The sequence below is a fragment of the Planococcus citri genome, chromosome 2 (assembly GCF_950023065.1).
Source record: "Planococcus citri chromosome 2, ihPlaCitr1.1, whole genome shotgun sequence".
NCBI lineage: Eukaryota > Metazoa > Arthropoda > Insecta > Hemiptera > Pseudococcidae > Planococcus > Planococcus citri.
Genome location: NC_088678.1, coordinates 49692553 through 49713738, shown reverse-complemented (window position 1 = coordinate 49713738; position 21186 = coordinate 49692553). Strand labels below are relative to the sequence as shown.

General features: G+C 34.8%; 1 protein-coding gene across 1 annotated transcript in view; it reads left to right on the top strand.

The window, feature by feature from the left end:
• Nucleotides 1–8132: 8132 nt before the first annotated feature.
• Nucleotides 8133–21186, top strand: part of nsl1 (non-specific lethal 1) — a 48403-nt gene continuing 35349 nt past the window's right edge. Inside the window, exon 1 of the mRNA XM_065350988.1 lies at nucleotides 8133–9816. Within this exon, the coding sequence (XP_065207060.1) occupies nucleotides 8528–9816 (1289 nt within the window). The 5' untranslated portion in view covers nucleotides 8133–8527. The remainder of the gene's footprint in view (nucleotides 9817–21186) is intronic.

Here is a 21186-nt window from a genome sequence, read left to right as displayed (position 1 = left end):
GTACTCTAACGAAACAGTTTTGCGCCTAAATTATATTACCAACGTGTCGAAAGTATTGCATCATCCTCAAGGGAATGAGGACGAAAGACCCCCAACAAACTGGATGGTGTAACTCGTGGCAACGCTGCGCCCGGAGAAACGAGAATCATAATAGAACGGCGGACGTGCATATGTAGTGAATCAAATGAACGGTCTGTTGAATGTAATGTTACCAACCTACGTTAGTTGAGAACTGGAATTACTTTCAAATTTTTTAAATTAAAAAAGAACAAGAAAAATGCATTATTATTTATTAATAATTAATAATGGGAGTGGGACCCATATTTCGGAAGTGAACCTCTGTTATTCAAGTTACCTATCAGCCTATCGGATGTTTTTGAAGAGAATTAATAATTACGTTGTTTAATGCTTTTTAAATTTTAATTGAAAACGAAAAACATTAATTACATTTATTTTGATGCGAGGCATTCTACGAGTATGAGCCAGTTAATTTTGCATTTTGAAGAGTGTACCAATAGTGTTGGCCTGAGAATATTCTCAATGCGCATAATCTGAGAATATTCGCGAATATTCGCGAATATTCTCAAACGCTTGGAGAATATTCTCTCAAAAAAATAAAAATCTGGACTTTTTTCAAAAAATTTGAAGATTTTTCTACAATTTTCCACAATTTACAAGTTTTACAACTACTTTTCTTTATAAATATCCACTTTTCCTTAATAATTTGAAAGTTACCAAAACCTTTTCCCTATTATCTCTAAACGAAGCAATAATTTTCTAATTTTTTTGAAAAGAATCTGCGGAATATGCGCAAGAATGTGCGCATATTCTTGCGCATGCGCAAGCAAAAAAAGAATATTCGCGAATTTGCCCAACACTATGTACCAATTTTATTATCCTCAGTTTATCACATAGAAAAATTTTCAGGTACATACCTATACCTACATACTTACTATAGCAATGACTTCACTGAATTCTCATGGAAACATGGTGATTTTCCGAAATTTATCCTGTTTTATATGTCATACAATGACCATACCATCATATTCAAAGCAGGACAAACTCAGAAAATCACACTGGACGCTGCGAAAAGAGCTCGAAACAGCGAAATTTGGTCAGAGGGTGGCTGATTCTGAACTCGATAAAAGCGATTAGTGCCTATTTCCAAAATTTCCTTGCAAACGGTAAACTTTTAATTTTTAGATATTTTTATTAAGTATGAAAAAAAGCTGGTCAAAAAACCACTCTTGAGGTGTCCCTCCCAAAATCGACTCAAATGTGGATAACTCGTTAAACAGGTCGAGTATAACACAGAATTCGATTTTTAGCTGCCCAACTTCATATTCACGCCTTCTGAAGCTTATTCAAAATTCTGGAGAAATTGAAAAATCGCGCGGGAGGCTCCAGAATGGCTGGAAAGGGTGAAATTTGGATTTGGGGAATAAATATCAGTTTTAGGACTTATTTTGATCATTTTTACTGATCATAGCACGAACTTTTTTTTTAAAAACAAGAATAACCAGAAACAGTTAATTTTTAATTTTCAAACGTTCGCCAAAAATCGAAAAATCAAGTTGGACAGCTGAAAATTTGGTTCTGGGGGTTTTAGACTGTGCTTTTTCCAAGAATCGCAATCCTGTTCAAATCGGAGGGTGTCACCTCAAGATCCCTTGTCAGTTTAATCACATCGAAAAATTTTCGGATACTTACCAGCAATGACTTTACTGAATTCTCAACAATCAAAAAAAAAAAAAAAAAAACATATTCGAATATTTAAATCATATTATTAGTTTCGAATATAGAATTCGGACTGCGAATATCTCGCTTGATGTTTTCAAAAAAAGTTTCATTATTTATACCTCTTGTAATCGCTTTTTTGGTTTTTATGGCTGCTACTCGAACTGCTGCGCCTTGTGTGCAAGCATCCGAGAACTTTTTCAATTTTTTTGAATAGGTGCTGATAGGAAATACCTAAGGAAATATTTTCCAAAAATTGAAAATGACAAATTTTGGGCCAAAAAACACAAATTAATTAGGTATAGTTGTTTTCCCCCTAAATCGAGGTCATCGAGTAAGAATTTAGGGTCCATTTCATTCTAAGGACTTACCCCTTTATAAATTTTAAGGGGAAAAAAACAATCTCTGTTTGAAACTTCAGTAAATTTAAAAATGAAAATAACAATTTCTCTTTAGATACACTTATTAAATATTAACTGGAAAAATTTTCATTACATCTCAAAAACTCGTTATTTCACTCGGCAAAATTGGTATTTTTTTCTCATACCAGTCAGAAAATTTTCAGTCACCACCTCCCCCCTTCACTAAACAAAACTCAATTCTTTCCTTGTCACATTGATTTATTTTCATTATTGAATAAAAAATTTTAAAAAATCATTGTACAACTCGCATTCAAGTATCTTAACATGAGAAAAAAACAGGAGGAGAAAGATTTTGAGGGAACGAGCCAAAATTGATCAGTTCTGGGCAAGATATTACGAAATAATCAAAAATAAGATGGGTTTCCTACCAAATCGAGGCTCCTGAATTTGAATTTGGACTCTATTCCAGCTGAAATGTGACCCAAGGACCACCCGTCCACCCTCATCGATTTCGTTGATAAATCAATCCCCACTACCGCTAAAATTAATTTTTTGTAAAAACATTTCACAGCTGTATCAATAATGCATAAACACATGCGTGTGCAAAATTTTTGCTCGTTCCAATGTTTTCAGCCCAAAATACACAAAAAACAAATTTTTCATCAGTTTTTTGGCTGAGCGAGAAAACTCTAGGTGTTGTGTATGAACTATACTGATTACTGGGTTTTATTTCGAGACGTAAAAATGTAGTGAAAACTGTGAAAAAAACAATTTTCTTGGGTTATTATCGTCAGATCTAACTGAAATTCGGTGTGTAAATGTGCCATGGCACTATTGACGCAGGTGTGAATTTATTTTTCAAAAAAATTGGTTTCAGGAGGGTAGGGGTTGATTTTACGACGAACATGATGAGGGGGTATTTTGGTCATAATTAGGCTGGAATAGAGTGCAAATTTGAGTTCAGGAGCTTCGATTTAGTAGGAAACCCATTTTATTTGTGATTATTTCATAATATTTTGCTCAAAACTGATCAATTTTGGATTTTTCAAAATTATTTTTTGCTCTATTTTGAGTCAACCGTTGATTGAATCGAAAAATGTGTAATAATAAAAGTTGTTCAGCGTGTCGAGTACTAAAGGGACATTGAGATTCAAAATGTGAATTACCTACTTAATTATTCCTATTTCAAATCAAGTTGGGTAGGATGAAAGAGTAGGTAACTGATGTTTTAAATAACACTATTCCGATTCTACTCAACACGCTGAACAACTTTTATTATTACACATTTTTCGATTCAATCAACGGTTGACTCAAAATAGAGCAAAAAATAATTTTGAAAAATCCAAAATTGATCAGTTTTGAGCAAAATATTATGAAATAATCACAAATAAAATGGGTTTCCTACTAAATCGAAGCTCCTGAACTCAAATTTGCACTCTATTCCAGCCTAATTATGACCAAAATACCCCCTCATCATGTTCGTCGTAAAATCAACCCCTACCCTCCTGAAACCAATTTTTTTGAAAAATAAATTCACACCTGCGTCAATAGTGCCATGGCACATTTACACACCGAATTTCAGTTAGATCTGACGATAATAACCCAAGAAAATTGTTTTTTTCACAGTTTTCACTACATTTTTACGTCTCGAAATAAAACCCAGTATAGTTCATACACAACACCTACAGTTTTCTTGCTCAGCCGAAAAACCTTCAAAAGTTTACCCTCCCTCCCTCAAAATCTTTCTCCTCCTGTTTTTCCTTGTGTTAAGATACTTGAAAGTTGAATGGTGAATGCGAGTTGTACCTACAATAGTTTTTTTTTTGTTTTTTATTCAATTTAGAGAAAATAAATCAATCTGACAAGGAAAGAATTGAGTTAGGCGGCGACTGAAAATTTTCTGACTGGTACCATGAGAAAAAAATACCAATTTTGCCGAGTGAAATAACCAGTTTTTAAAATGTAATGACAATTTTTCCAGTTAATAAGTGTATCTCAAGTTCATTGAAAAATTGTTATTTTCATTTTTGAATTTACTGAAGTTTCAAACAGAGATTGTTTTTCTCTTTTTCAGTTTAGAGATAGGAATTGGGCCGTGAGAAGCAAGGGGAAAAGGTTTCAAAAATTTGGGTTTCGAGAGGTGAAAAATCAATGTTTCAAAAAATCTTGAAAATGAAAAACAAATAACACACTCGAGTGAAGCGAGGACAAAAGCTTGTTGAGCTCACCGATATCAAATTTGGATAGGTATGTACCATTGGCCTCCAAATGTGAATCTTGCACCCTCGTCACAAAATTTCCTCAGAAATCCACTCCTTTGCCTTGCCTTTTTTTAAAGATGAAAAATAAAATTGCTGAAATTGAATACAACTTTATATTCTGTGAGCTCAAAGTTACTGGGAAATTTTTCATGTTTCAATTAGGTTGATCCCTATCATCATGGTATTTTGTCAGAATTGACAATTTTAATTTTGTTTCAGAATCATCTCTATCTGTATTTCTAACAGAAAGTTCATTTATCTGTTTTGAAGTTGATCAGCAGGGTTCTTCATCTTCAATGCTACAAAATTATTTATTCACAAATCAAGAATATGAAAATTTGGTACTTGGTATTTTTTTTAGGTGTTCCATGTTCATACAATGAATATTTCAGTACCTATAGGCTTCCTCTTACGATCCGCTCGCGCATTTAGCGCCAAATACCACATGGTTACGAGAATGTTTTGATTGTTTTCTTTTCTTTATCCACGGACATCCTGTTCTAACATTAGCGGTCAACTGCCTTGAAGGACAGTCAATCAGCTGGGCAAGGGAATTCGTTATACATGTGTATTTCTTTACTCGGCTAATAGGAGGGTGAGGGAGGAGGGACGCGGGTGGAATGTTGAATAACGCAGAACACTCTGTCGAATGGTACTTTACTGTAGTCTGTAGTGAAATTGACACTTTTATACCTATAACAAGATTTACAAGCTACGTATATTGTTAACGTGTTTTTTTTTTTTTTTTTTTTTTTTACTACGGAGAATTATTGAGGGTGAAAACTACGATCTTTCTTTTGTGTTCATGCACATTATACCTACTCCTATATACTGGTACATACAGTTTTGTGCCGACGTCTGGGATCATTTGTAGTCCTGAGCACAAAATACTCATGAGTACCTATGTATGTAGTTCGATGTTTTAATTGGTAAAAATACTGGAATTAGTGGAATTGGAATGAGCGATTTTAAAATTGCAAAATCACCACAAATAATATCTATAGTTTTTTCACTTGCGCAAAAACTATAAAAATGCAAAATTGATAAATTAAACCAGGAAAACAACAAAGTGACGTGTGTAATGAAGGAGAAAGCAGGAGGAGACTCGAATTTTTTCATCCAACTTTTTACAAAATTTATCTGTGTCTTGAATTTTATCTACGCAAAAAAAATTGAAATTTTTTTATAACGAGACGTCGGTTTGTTTATTTTAATTCAATTTTTTTTAATACTGCTTATTGGCTAGAAACGAAATGAAAAACTATCAGATGAGAAAGCATAGTTGGGTCTGTTTGAGGAAGTGAGCGAAAATTCCAACAAAAAATTTTCAAAAGCTGACATTTTAGTCAGTAGTGAACAAAATATCGACTTCAATACCCCCTTCCCTTCAGCTCATCATGTTCCGGAATTTAATACGTAAATTTTAAAAATAGGTTACCTAATGAAAATTTGTGAAAATTGAACAACTGTTCGCCTTTTTTTTTGTTTAAAATATTCTAAGAATCAATTAAAAAGGTAAAAAAAATGTCTCCAATAAAAAAATTGAAAAATACAAAAGTCAATTTTGAAGAAAACAAATTTAAGAAAATTCACAAAACTGCGTGAATGAGAAATTATTAAAATTAATCAAGATGTTTGAAAATTGGTTAAAAACAGGATAAGTAACGTAAACGCAAACATTGTGAAAACCCCTTGAAATAAATCAAGTTAAATGACCTGAAAATTGCAAATTTTGATGAAATGTTCATAATAATAAGTATTTACATATTTAAAAAATTTAAAACAGCATTTACAAAAATTAGAAAAACTTTGAACTATAGGTATTTTGATTAAGTAGGTATGCATAGTTTTTTTCAGTGTTTAAAAATCCTAAAAAATGAGCAATTTCGAATTTGCGAAATTGAATTTCTCGACTTTAATGGTCTCCGAATTTCCCAGCTTCAACCTCTCTCTCCCCTGACATTTTTTTTGAGAAAAAAAGATCACGATGATAAATTCCCAACAAAAAATTTCATTTTTCATATAATTTAATTCGCTTTTAAGATAACTTTTAGAATTTGGATGATTTTTGAGCAGAAGGTACCTAACAATTCAAGTTGGCTTCTGAAAAAAAAGGCTTCTAAAATAAAGTCTTCAAAAGAAATCCCAATTTTGGCCCAAATGATATCGTGGGTGTGGAAAAAATCGAATCGCGTAAATGACTTTTTCCCAGAAGTTCAGTACGTACCTGACAAAATCAGGAAAAGCCGTTCGTCTAAAATGTTTTGAAAACTACGAAAAAATTGTCCAATTGAAGAATCTTCAATCTATGGAATGAAATAAATGCTCTGATTTTGCGCATAAGGTCCTTGGAATAAGCTGAAGAAGGGCGTGGGATGGTTTCCAACCCTTTTTTAACATTTTCGTATCATATTTTTAGAGCTTAGAGCTGAAAAAATTGCCCTTGAAATTTGGGGACATTTCAAACTCCTTCATCCATTTGTCTCCCTTCCAACTCACCGTAAGTCTCAATGTTTCTACTTATTCTACCATCTCTACATTAAGCGTTTCAATTCTCAAGTCGGAAAAATAATCTAATCAGATTAAATTTACTGTTTTTAAAATTTCTGGGCATATAAAACCATCCCTCCCCTCATTTTTCAAGATCCTGATGCCTCAAATATTATCGAAGTAGGTAGGTACTCTCTTCAAATGAGTTTTATAAGATTAATCAAAATTTAATCATTAATTTCATGTTTTTTAGGCAGCAAGACAATGGATTTTCTTTTTTATATTTTTATGGTGATTTTTACTTTTGCTGACCTATGAAATTTTGAAAACTTCTGGTGACCATTTAGCAAATGAATTTTCGAAAAAGTCCTCATTTTTTTGCAGAAAATATGTTGGATATACGTGTATTCTAAATCAACTCACAAAAGTTTTGAAAAGTACTAGGCCGTGCAATATTGTTTGAAACTGAATAAGTAGTAAAAACGAGGATACGCATCAAGAAATGAACAGTTTTGAAAAGCATAACTTTGTAAAGAAATTCAATTTCAAACTTTATATTTATTTTCTTCTCTTAAAGGAAAAAATTCAACTGAAAAATTGATCTTTCACATGAATTATTGCTCAGCAGAAAGGAAGTTCACAAGAGATCAAAAAATGACTTCAAAATTCTCGAAAATGGACTCAATTTTCTAACTAAATTACACGTCACATGTAGTGAAAACTGAAAAATACTGTTTAAATAAAAAATACTTATTTACAAATTTACGAATTATTTTCCCAGGTTTTTCGAGAGACTCCGGACTCGGTAGAAATAAAGAAAGATAAAAAAATAAACCAAAAGGATAAGTAATATTAGGTACTAATATTGTACGTTTCATTCAATCATCATCATGGGTAGGTGGCTAGACGCCTACATAACTACATATCGGCAACTCCTATAACAAATGTACAACGTGTAATGGATGGAACGAGTATAATAGGCCTTTCACCATGGGTATCCCTGAAATCTATGGCTGAACGAGTAATAATAACGGAATAACGCGAATAAGAAAGAACGATACTGCCGTAACCAAGTTTCTATAATACGTACGCCCACCAGCCAACGTCCTTCTACTTTCACAACATACTAGTATTTGTTGGGGGTCTTTCATCCTGTGTGCCCATTCTCAAAACGCCATCTGCTGACGCATCAACAAACTACGTGAAATGTTGCGCAGTTGCCAGTTGCGATTCCGCTAGGAGCGTTGATTCGAGTATCCTTGCGTGGTGGCGCGGTGTATTTTCCGTTCTACCCGTGTACCGGAGTTCTTTGTTCGAGTCGTTTGTGCTGTTTGTTGTGGAATAGTACGCCGTACGCCAATCGGGCGATTTTATTCTTAGTTTGAGTTTCGTTAAATGTAAATTAACGCCATCTTGTATATATTGTAACAGGATGTGATTATTATTACGGTTCGAATAAGTTTGATTTTGCATTTGTTGTGCGAGTTATGTTCGCGAAAATGAGTTATAAATTTATAATTTATTTGTTGGTGATGAATAGTGTAGTTTAAACGTGGTGTTAGGTAAATTAATTCGCGCTCATTCTTCGCAGCCCGTATCACGTGGTGCAATTTTTCCTACATAGCCCATACGAATTTCAATTCTGTATCTCAAGATGTAGTGATGACCCATGAATGAATGGGATTCCGGCTTGCCTCTTTGAGGCGAACCAATGTTGTCATGGCACCAGCTTGTACGTGTATAATTTTTGTCAAAGATTTTTCGATTTTCATCGAAAAAGATTATCAACCTATCAGTGTATCACTTCGCGCCAGCGATAATTTTCAAACATGCGTTAAACAATTTCAACTTATGTGCGTGAAAGTATTTTATATCATTTTCATAATTAAGAAAACTGTAAGACATGTTAATAGTGGTGAAATATTCGGCTGTGTGCGCGTTATTTATCTGTGTAAAGACGTTCTAAACGAAAAATCCGTCGTATATATCTCCGATAATAATACGTATACGTTGGACGCCGTTAATCGTATAATGAATGAATGTGATTCTATGGGGGATAAAAAAGATAACATGGGGTTGCAAAAGATTGATATGCCTAATTTCGATGGAAACCTTAGCGTTAAAGAAAAACGATTCGCACCCTCCGTAGATATATTATCAACTTTCGAGCGCGAAATGTGCCGCAACGGGACTAACTTTCAGCAAGATTGCGAAGAATTTTTGCATATAATGGCATCGAATGCGGAAAAAGCCGCTCCGGTAGCCGCCACAACCAACGGTCAAGTAGATCCGGAGCCCAATAACGAAGTATCGTCCGAAAATTTGACCAGTTTCGAAAGGGTGCTATTAAATCAAGTCGAAGATATTAACATGGAAGAAGATCACGTTACCGATACGCCTGTTCAAAATAGTGTTTCGTACGTCGAAGACGGCGAAGAAAAGCGTAAAAAATGTTTGCAAATGGAAAGGCGAATCGAAAGGTTGACCAGACGTTTGAAACTGAAACAATCCAAAGTGTTAGGCCTTCATACGTCGGAGCAAATTTGCAGTTTGCTGGATTTCTGTCGCTGTAAATCGTCCGACGGTAATAATATGATTAGAAACGAATCGAATCCTCCAAATTCGCATTCCGAGTCTGCTATGGATTTGTATTTGAAACGTTTAAAAAGGTGTTCCAATCAAACGTGTTTGCCGCAAAATAACGAAAAATTCGCGTATTATTTCGGCTCCGGCGCCAAAGAAACGAAGAACGGTCGCAGTTTTGCTGGTACCGTCGCACCTTCGTTGAATTTAGACGTTCACGAACACATCGAAAAGATCTCTGGTCAGTTACATGCCCAAATTAAAGCCATCGCCAATGATTTCGATTCGGACGCGACGGCCAGCAGTTCCGGCAACGATAGCTTGGACGAAGAATCTTCCTTACCACCGCCGACTGCCGAAGATAAATCTAAAAAATTACCTTTGTAAGTACCTCGATCGAGTATTTTGTTTACATTATGATTACGATTATTATTATTACGATAATGACCTGCTCGATGCTAACGTTATTGTAGTGTGAGAGGTTTACACGTTACGTATCTGAATTACCTCGAATATGGTGTGAAAATTTATTGAAAATAGTCGTATTTTGACGAATCGAATGATTCATTATTCGTCTACTTCTCGTACGATCTTTCTACGAGCAGTGATCGACTTTCTAGGGGGGAAAGCTTGGATCTGGGATGGGAACTGGTCGGAATATTCAATTCCAGCCATATAATCTCTTTGAAGTATTGATTTTTGATGCGATTACTCCTCATTTTCGGTGCGAAGGCGTTGTAAATTTATGTTTTAAACACTGTACGAACGAAGTATATTTGATTTTAATCCAATTACCGAATGTAAATATAGGAAATAATTGAATTTTTCAATCGAATCGAATTTAATGAAACCTCTGAATATCACAAGTTGATATTGCTTCTCTGATTTCTTTATACCTCTTGGCATTTATGATCGGTTTCAATTTCGTAGGCGATGTTGGAAAGTAGGTTGTTGAAAAATCAATTTAAACCGCCTTATTTATATTGAAATTCGTCGAGGTAGGTCAGTTTTACGAAAAGAAAGATCTGTAGCCTATATTTTTCCAACGCTAAAAGGGACGATTTTTTTTCCCAAATTACTCCCAGAATTTTAAAAGTTGATGCAGTAAATAAGTTTTTATGATAGATTACTGGAAACGTATCACTTCATTTATCAGTTGAACCGGCAAGGGGAAAAATAATCTGTATTACGTCATCCACGTTTATTTCTCGTGAGGTCAATTTTGGCGGGAAAATTCGTCCCAATTTCGTTCACTCGTGTTGCTTATTTTTCTCTCGAAAATGTATGTTTTGAATCTATTCGTTGATGAGAAGAAAATCTGGATAGAAAAACGGAGATATCTTCGCCACTGATCTCGCGATTTACTCATTCTCGAAGTAGTGAAAAAAAAATTGCAAAAATGTATTCATTTCGAATCAAAATCGACGCTAACTCGGCCTAAATCGTAATTTATTCCAAAATTCGTCATTCAACCGACGATGGTTTTGTTGCATAGGTCATTACGGCGTCGTTAGCGTTTAATATTCGCATCTAATTTTCGAAAAAAGAATAAAAAAATGCCTACTGACGAACCGTTTTAATTACAAACGTGCGAAAAAACTTGTCGAGAAACCAGTTTCGTGTGTATCTAGCATGCAGAATCTTCGGTGTTTGATTTTCAAAAGAATAGGGTCGGTTTACGTGTGTGTGTCGTTGAACGAGTTTTTTTTCCTCTCAGATTCCACCACTATAGTTTAATTTCGATCATATGGAAATTAGGGGAAAGTTGATGAAATTATTTACCATTTTGAAAACCCATTCGTCGAGTACCCGAATGAGTCTCACTCTCAACAGTCCCGATTTGAATCTCGTACACGATGTCCGCGGTAAAATAATTTTTCAAAATCCACCCCCACCGCGCCGGTGTCAAAATCACGTCGAGGGAAGAGATATCACCGAGTAATTGAAACGACAGATAGGTCCTGTTTCGTGTCTGTGCGACGAGAGTTGGAACAAAAAAAAAACATGGTTTCAGTTCGTCGTGTATCAAATCGGAACGATATTTTCTCCAACAATTGACTGGCTGGGTAGTGGGTACGATATGGCAACGATGGATTCGTTTCTTGCACGAATACTAATTGAAAAGACTGAAGAGATGGTAAGAGGAGAAATGTCGGCGAGTCGTTGATGCCTTTTGTTTGATGAAGTTTCAGATTTATATTGTTTTTCGGCACCAGCTTTAATTTCAAATTGGCATTGTGCGATGTAGAATGGCGCTGGTGGAGATGGAAAATGAATTGTGAGTTAGTTGGTGGAATGAGTGAGATTTTCGTTGAAAATTTCAATTCGAGAGGTTTCACCTTTAAAATATGCGATTGTCTTTAGTCCTCTTTAAGGATTTTAGTAAGTTTTTAATTTGAGTTGAAATAAAGTTGCTGTACTTTTGCAGTTCTTCCCATTTTTTCAAACGAAACAAGATGAGAATTGAAGAATGAGCGAGGTTCAGTTGTGTATGTGTGGTAACTTCCCCGTCCCTCTCTTCCTTTCGATACTCTCATGCAAAGAGCGTACGTTAATCAAATTTACGTATTGAATTTCAACTTTCGAAGTTCATTTGATCGTGCAGTAAAAACTTAGAAAGCACCTAAAATGGAGAGTAGATAATCTATGGAGAGGAGGTGAAATGAAGAAAAAAAATTCCAGAAACACATTTTGAGGAATTTTTTGGCTCTATTCATTTGGGTTACCATTTTCTATGAAACCCTGAAAAAGGTCGATGAACTTTATGTGCCATTAAACCTAGAAAAATCGAGTATTTTTGTTCCAAAGGAGGGAATTCAATACAATTAATTGCTGCCAGGGTTTCTAATAAATCTGGTATGCCCTGTTATGAAGAAAGAAAATCTTACATTTTTCCATTGTAAATTGATTTCAATCCTTAATTTTATTATTTGAAACGAAAAAATTTGGATTTATGGTAAGAAAGTTGTGAAGAAGCTCATTTTAGTGAATCAGAACGAGTACTGTAGGAATTGAAGGAGAGGGGGGGGGGGTGTTTTGAAATTCTGTGAAATACTACCAAACGTTGAAAATGCATTATTTTTTACTGTTTGGAAGGGGTGGGGTGGGGGAATGTGATCACTTCTTCTCAGGGTCCTGTAGAAAGAGCTTAGCTTAAATTGATTGGTTGAGACAAAAAATTTGAATTTTTTCACGACAGAAATCCGATTTTTTGGAAATAACCAAGGGTTTCGTAGAAAAAATAGCAATGGAACTGAATTTTAGAACATGAAATTTGTATTTTGACGAAGAGTGTGATTTGTTTCTTTTAAGAAGATTCTATTTTTGAAATATTTCGTGTGAGAAACGAAAGTTTCAAGAATACCATTTTCTTTTCCTTGAGATCTCCGATGTCTCAAAATGAGAAAAAGAATAAAAGCCAAAGGACTCGAATTTTCGATGTTTTTCATTCTACTCGCTTCATAAGGTCTCTTTTTGAGGGAAAATTAGACAGAAATTTGAAAAAATTATCGAGTGGCGGCATGAAGAAAAATAGTATGAATATTGTACAAAAATATCAATTATTTCCTCCTAAAAGCCGACGCGAATTTTCAAATTGAACTTTTCCCTGTTCCTCTTTCCCCATACATGGCCCGATTCTATTTACTCAGCTACCTAAATATTTACGAATACAATTTGGCGTCGAAAGTATTACGCGAATTCTCAGTAGGTAGAGGTACTGAAACTAGTCTTTTTTTCATTTATCAACTTCAGGAAGTAAATTGGCCGCGTGCAGTTGGCAACCGGTTGAAAAAATTCTTCTCGAAATCCGTCGTACATAGAATGCCGAGTATTGTAATTATTCCGTTAATAGCTCATATTAATCGTTAAACTATCTAAGATTGTAATAAATTGTTAGAAAGAACAATCGTGTGGTACGAACGAGACGATGAGCTGGAAAATTTTTGCGACCTCCTAGGCGGTTTTAACCTAACGTTTAACTCGTGCGGTTGTATTATTTGCAACGTGTAGATTTGATAACATTGTTCAGAGTTGGTACTACGATGAAGTATGCCATTGGGCTGAATTTGCTAATTTTTCTCACTTCGATATGAGTGAAATACGTGTATGTATATTGTATGATGATTTATGAGACTTTTTTTGTCGTATTCGTGTGATTTTGACTGCTGCGAAGCTTCATTTTTCGTTTTCCCTCAAAAAAAAAAAAAAATGTTGATTGGGAGATGAATTTTTTTAAAACTCGCAAGTAAAAACGTACTTTGATACAGATGTTTCGGTTTTTCCGGTATTCTCCGGATGTCCATCCTTTTTCTATCTTTGGAAGCGAGGTTTTTTTTTTATCAAAGTGCGGCATATTAATATTATTGCGATAGTCCAATACTAGAGTTCGAACCACTCTGACGTGATGGACACGATGAATTATTTTGAATTTTATTTTGGAGAAACTGTTATATTTACGCTACAATGTATCGTATCGTTTATTTGAAATTCCTTATGTTAGAATTTTCACGTGGTTTTCTTCGAAAGTTTGGATTAGTGACGCAGTAAGTTGAATTGCGAAATTTGAACGAGGTGTGTGGCCATAGCGGGAACGAAAACGAAAGCGTATTGCGTAGAAAAAAACAGCTCGTGTACGATGACCGAAAAAAGATCATTTTTGATTGTGTTTCATCCTTTATTAGACCAGGGATATTTCCATTGGTCTGTTAAAGAGTGTTTTTTAAAGGATTGGTTAGTAATCATATTAATCATTCTGCGGTGCAGAATATGAAAAAATTTAATATCCGTGCAGAAATGGGCTGTGAATGATAATCGTTCATCGTACAATACCTAGTTGAAAAATCCGAATTTTTTGTTAGTTTTTTTTTCAATTTTTGTGGTCTTTTTCAATGGCAGAATTCAATAGAGTTTCCCCCCTCATTTTCCGATGTTTCTGTTTAAGATTTTTCAGTTTTTCTTTCAAATTTTTCATTTGTAAATTTACTTATTCATTTTATTCTCAATTAGAAATGATTTTTTTTTTGGTAATGAATATTTTTCAATAATTGCAGAAAATTTCTGATTTTTTTTTTTGGAATTTCAACAAGTTTAGTACTTCTACTTACCCATTGAAATATTATTCCATCTGAAGACATTTTTGAATTGTCTTTCCAAATAATTTTTCTATTTTTTTTTACTTTTTCCATTTTTTATTTTATTTTGTTTTCAACATTTTTTTCTCATGAGGAGCATAAGAACTCATAGAGCCGCTTTCGAAACAATTTTTCAGCTACTGCGAGGTTTGAATTTTTAAGAATGGTTCAAAAATGTCGTAGATTTATGAAATTTCTGGCCATATTGAATTTCAAATTGGTTTTCGAGGCTCAATTTTTGCATAAGCAGAAACGAAAAACAAAATCTCAAAATATTTAATTGGACAGCTAATCCTCTAGGAATGTTCTTTCTAGGTCATAGACTCTAATTACCGAATCCTATTGAGGGCTACTTTAGCCACAATTATAAAAAGTACATTTTTTGAGGATCAAATTTTTTCAAAAAAATCCCCCTAAAACTTTGAATGTGCGGGTTAGCCAGCTTCAAATTTGAGAACCATCGTTTTTCTTGGCTTTTATTCCAAGTACTCGCACGTTTTCAGTGCCACTTTCGACACGATTCGGAAAACGTGTATTTTGAACCCATTTAGTGTGTGTGTTTAGGCATCCGCAATTCTGGAAATCTTCTTTCCAAGTTGTACATACATAATTATTCAGATAACCCCATGGACTCGACATTTTATTACGGTTTTCGAAACATTTGGGACTCCAAAAAAATGTTACTTTGTTCACTATGACCCTCTTTAATTTCTTGAAATCCAACTCATGTTATTGGTTCATCTGATGGTATTGTTTTGAATGCCAATTCTTGCATTCTCTTCAAGTACGTTTATAAATGTTTTTTCAAATTTTTTTTATCATTTTCACTTTTGCTTTTCTAATTGTTTTTAATGCAGAAAAAATATTTAATTTTTTTTATGTTGACAGAATATTGTACCTATTTTATCAAGATGATAAATGAATTTTACCAGTTTTTTCAAATTGTTTGCCCAATTTTTGTGGGTTTTTTCAGGTGATGTTTTTTGGTGTGAGCCTATGAGAGAACGAAATCTACATGTTTGATTGAAAATTAGTCATATTTTCGATTCCTTGAATTTCTAGCTCAAAATTATTGATTTAGGTGGTCTTTCTGTTGAAAATTTTTGTATGCGAATCATCTTTTTTCCAAAAAAATATCCACGTTGAAAATTTAGTCAGTCTAGAAAAACTTGGCATCGATTGAATGATCTCTCCAATCCACGTATTCGCGAAAACAGCTTTTGTGTCGAGACACACGCATTTTTAGACGGCTGTACTCGTTACTATACAAATTATAAGTCGTTTTTCAAATTCTACCCGAATTTATTCTTCTCATCCTCCCTCGCGCATCATCTGCTTACATGTGTTCAAACCAAACAGTCGAATTTTGCGAAACTTGACCGTTTTCGTCGACTCGTCCTGGTCGGTCGGTCATATCGACAACCACGCGTCATCGTCACAATGCAGTTACCGCGTACCGCCGAAGAAACATCTTGCCAGCATATGTCGAACTCGAAGTTGAATAGTCAGCGACTCGGTGTTGCATCGATTTGCAAACACGTTGCGTTCTTTGAAACATCGTTATTAGCCGGTTTTACTAGTTGGCAAATAAGTTCGTTATCGATGGACGAATGAATAAAAAAGCCGAAGAACGGAAAAAAATGACGAAATGATAAAACACGAAACGAAAAGAATAGAGAACGAAAACGTAGGTAAATTTGACCCGAATTGGAAAATTATAACGTATTAGGTGCAGTTGTGTGAGTCTTAATTTCTCTGTGGTCTGCGGTTCTCGAATACGACGGCGACGACGACGACGTGGGGTATATAATCGTCTGTAATAATTATCTATCCAGATTTAGCTCGATTCGGATTTTTCCATTTTCTCCTTTGCATTTGGATTTCGTCTCTCTTATCTTTGTACAGTGTACACCTCGTTCTTGTCCGAATCTAGTAACAGTCAGCAGACGTCATTGGCTCGTCCAGACGTAGGTGTAAAAAAAATTGAAACGTTCAGCGTTTTAGCGTACGTTAACTTGATAAGAAACCGATAAGTGACGATCAGAGGGAGGTAAAGAGGGGAGTATTCGAATTGAATGATATGTACTGTAGCAAGGCAAAGTGGTCTGAAAACGCAGGTGCACCACGAGCAGCCTAATTGCCTGACGTTAGCACGGCGTGTATTTGGCGTAAAAATAAAGTAATGCGTTGATGGATTACCGTGGTGAGGTGGCCGCGGTGGTCAGCGAGTATTCGAGGTAATATACCGTGTACCGACTGTTCTTTCGACTAACTAGTTGATGAAAAAATAGGATACGAGACACATGCATACGGGTACATAGGCACATTAGAGTTTTTGTAGTCTTTTTTTTTTTTTTGGCCCGTGATATGGTAAAGACGATGGTTTGAATTTGGAAGAATCGGAGATGAAAACTCGCGAGTAAAATATTCCATGTGACGTCATCGACCCAATAGCACGTGATCGTGTAGACCGAACAGAGATGAAGAAAAATACTCGTAGTCGTATTAGGGAGAAAGATCCTTCGAATCTGGTATCGGCTGCGCGGTCGTTTAATCGTGTTATTGGATTTTTTTTCTTCTGCTTTTTCACGAATGAATACTACGATAGGGTAGAGTGGATGCGCTCTGAACGCGATGCGAGCGTTCATCGCGACCTAGTATAGGGGTTTTAACCTTTTAAAAGTCTTTTTATAAAGAGATCGGCAACGTGGTGTATGGTTATTGTAGAATACAGGGTGGTGTGTGTGTGTTTATAATTACGTCTGAATGCGGTGTATTTGTATAGAATGACTGGTGGTAGTGGTCATCATTAGATGGGTTGGTTGTATCGTGGCATCTTCCTCGTTGTAATGAAGGGATTTTTTTTTAGCAGAACAGGTTCGATGATAAACCTTTGAAAACGTTGATAAAATGTACGTAAATACTTCCCGATAGATTTTGAAAATTTTATTTTACTTTTAGGAATTTGACTTGACAATTTTCAAAAACCCGAAACAATGTATTTAAACGGTTTTGATGCAGATAGTTTTGATTGAAAATATGGTGCAGACTCGTGAGTTCGAAATGAGGCAATTTTTGAATGGTTTGAAATAGGTTTCCCTAATCCTAAAAAATTGGGCTTCTGTGTTTTTTGTTTTTTTTTTGAAATTTGGGAAATTTTGAATTTTTACTTCAACGTAATAATTCTGAGTGGAAAACGTTTTCCGGATTCTTCAATTTTGAGTTTGTATTTACATTCAGGTTGTAGTAATCTTCTTCGACTTTGAGAAATCGTCATAAGTTGTGAATTTTTCGTTTTTAAAACTCTGAACTCTTCATTTAGGATGGGGTGAAAAAGAAACATATCCTGTATTCTGACGAAAATTGGCGAGGAAGTTTACATTGAGTGGGACACTACTCATAACAATTTTGTGCCTCTTGGCTGTACAGGGGACTGAGCCAGGGGTCCTCAAAGTTAGTTGTATTTTTGAAGAAGAGTGGTTTTTGCCTTTTCTGGGTAATGTAACCGCTGTAGTGATTAAGTACCCCCCCCCCCCCTCTTCGCTGAAAAATTGAAAATTCAGTTTCTAAAAAATCTTCCTGACCTATCGACTGAAATTCGATACCGCTTTTAATGCTTTAGCAGGTACTTGCAGATTTAGAAGATCGCAAAAATTACGATTTCTCGTCAACTTTATAACATTTTTCTACCATTGAAAAATTTGTTTTCAAGAAACGCCGGATTTGTGTTCAGCAGATCAAAATATTATTTTTCATTCACGATTACTTCAATCAAACGACTCGGATTCACTTTTTTTACTTGAATTTTTTCCAGCACCTTACACCCACATGAATTTTGAAACTTTGATCAGAATGACCACAAAAGAAGTGGTTTTTTTTGGTGAAAGGAATTTGTAATTATGAAAAAGCTCTATAAAGCCGATTGGAAATTGTAGTTTTCGAGATCTTCCCATCTTCGAGTGTCTAGTAGAGGGCAAAAAGTGGTTTGAAGGTACAAGGAAGTTCAGAAACTCGATCACATTTTTGGTGTGGGGGGGGGGAGCAGAATTCCTGAACAGGTTATCCAAAAAAGGCACGAGATCACGTTTTTCTTTGTTCTTCAAAAATCACTTCATTTTGAGGATCTTTGACCCACCTCTTGTATGGCTAGAGGGTTCAAAATTTTTCAAGTGGTTTCTCACTCGAAATAAACTTATTCACCAATTTTCGTCAAAATCCAGGATATGTTCTTTTTTTTATTCCATCTCAATGCAAGTAATTTAATACTTGACTTACCACTTGAAAAAAATTTAAAAAGTTGTAAATAATTTTGAAATTTCATTCTGCGAATGTAATTACAATTACCAACTATACATACTTTGTTGTCTAAATACGTCATACCAAATGTACTGTGTTGTTGGTTGTTAGTCCACTACGTCCTCGTGACGGTTACGAAAAGTTCAGGAAGAAAATTTTACCTTTCATTTCTTTTTGTAAATCGCCTGTAATTGGAACGATGTGCCTAATTACCAACAACAGAAGCGAATAAGAGATTAATATACTCAATTACTGAATTCGATTGTACCTATGCATATTTTTTCATCTAAATTCACCGATATGAACGCCTTACGGGCCGCTAAAACCAGGGTCGTGAAGGCGATGCGGGGAACAATTGCGTGTTTATTTTGCATTTAACAGCGTAGTTTGGTATTTCATTTTATTTTTTTTTTCGAGAGAGATTATGTGTATGTATTCGGAAATAGCGAAAGGCGTGCGCATGTTTCGCGATATGTACATATTTTTTGTTGGTTTCTTTATCGCTTGGGACGTTCATTAAGTGTATATAGGTTTCTATGTATAATACCTTTACTTTGGTGAGATTGAAATGCGGGACACGCTATTGTTATAATTGGGTTCGAATAAGGCAGAAGGCGAAGTTCTCGATTTATGGGGAGTTTTACGTAGGTTGCTTTAATAGTGGAAAACGGATTGCAGAAAATGGTTTGTCGATGAGGAATGAACAGGGAATTCGAATTTTTGAAAGATGAGCGAAAAGCAAGCGAAACACATGCACGACATGCACGAGTTCATTGATACTTTACCTTAGAACGTTGGATGTTGTGTAAAAACCCCAACTTATTTTGAGGATGTGGATAAAAAATTGGGATACATCTCAAAAGTGAGTCGGTTTTCAAGATTGTTTTCAAAATTTAATGGTGTGGCTAAAAATTGTTGTAAAATCCATTCTTGAGTATTTTCTAATTTTTTGTCGAGAAAATTTATTTTAGTGGGGTTGAAGTGCATTTATCAGTGATCAATACTACTTTTTAACAAACTCTTTCGCTATCTTTCCTCTCATTTTAACGTCCTCCTTTTTTTTGAGAGATGATGGGGAAAGTTTGTCGAAACTGGTTCGCACTATTATCATGTTATTTGAAATTTTCTCAAAATGACCGTTTTTCATTTCTGCAACTGAAGATAATTGAAAACATGACATTTTCTTCATGAAACACTGAAAAAAAATAGGAGGGTTGAAACAAAAAATCAGTCGAAGTAAGTGATGCGGGTACTAATAGCAATTTGCACTTTTTTCTTTTACCCTGGGAAGATTAAACTGACTACGAGAGTTCGGATTTTCACTGAACCTCTTTTTGAGGAAAAAAATTTGAATCATCAATGTTGATGAAGTGAAATTATCCAAATGTATCGTGTGCGATGAGGTCATTTATTCACTTCTTCAAAACGTTGGTCCATGCAATTCGAATGAATTTGAATGAATTACCATAACAAAACCACGGACTGGAAAAACCTGTAAACTTTACTGATTGACCCACTAAAAACCACAAAATTGAAATTGTAATGCAAACAGGTACATAAATTGGAAATTTTCGTTTTTTTTTGTCATTTCATGGAACCCCTGAAAAAGGTTAGAATTTTTCCAAAAAATTCTAACGTATCCTGAGCGAACAGAAATGAAATGATAATTCATCTTATTCGAATTTATTGCCTCGAAAATTCCATTTTATTACTGTACATATTTTTTTGAGTTATTGTGATTTTTTTCATGAATGACATTCCTAAGGAGGGGATGAAATTTTGAATTATCTTTACCTAATTTTGAGGTTGATCATCGTCGTAATAAGCAGAAAAATTGAAACTTTCGGGATTAAATAAAGAAAATAGCATATAAATCGATTGATTTCTATCATTTTTAATCCATGAATCACTCACTCCCTCGCCCTTTCTGATTATCGTAGATTAATTGATGCACGAGCATAGAACCCTGATTAGATCGTCTCGAATACGAATTGGTATTTTATTCAGCTGTATAATATTGATCACAGCGAAGTACAAGACGTATTCGTTGTTTCAACATTTTTACGACCGTTTGAAAAATGTATGTATGAGTATAATTCAATTGAAAATTTTCGTGTTTTAAGAAGCTTAAAATTGAATTACGTTCGCGTTTCTGAGAATTATAAAATTGGTGTAATTATTGTTACTCGCAATTGTCACGTTTTCTTGACGACGATTTGACGAGTATTAATTGGTATAAGCTGCTAGAGTATTGTAGTAAATGTGACCTTTGTTTGAAAAAAAGCTCGTCGACCAAATCGAATAGCTCGCAGGGGCTTCGATACA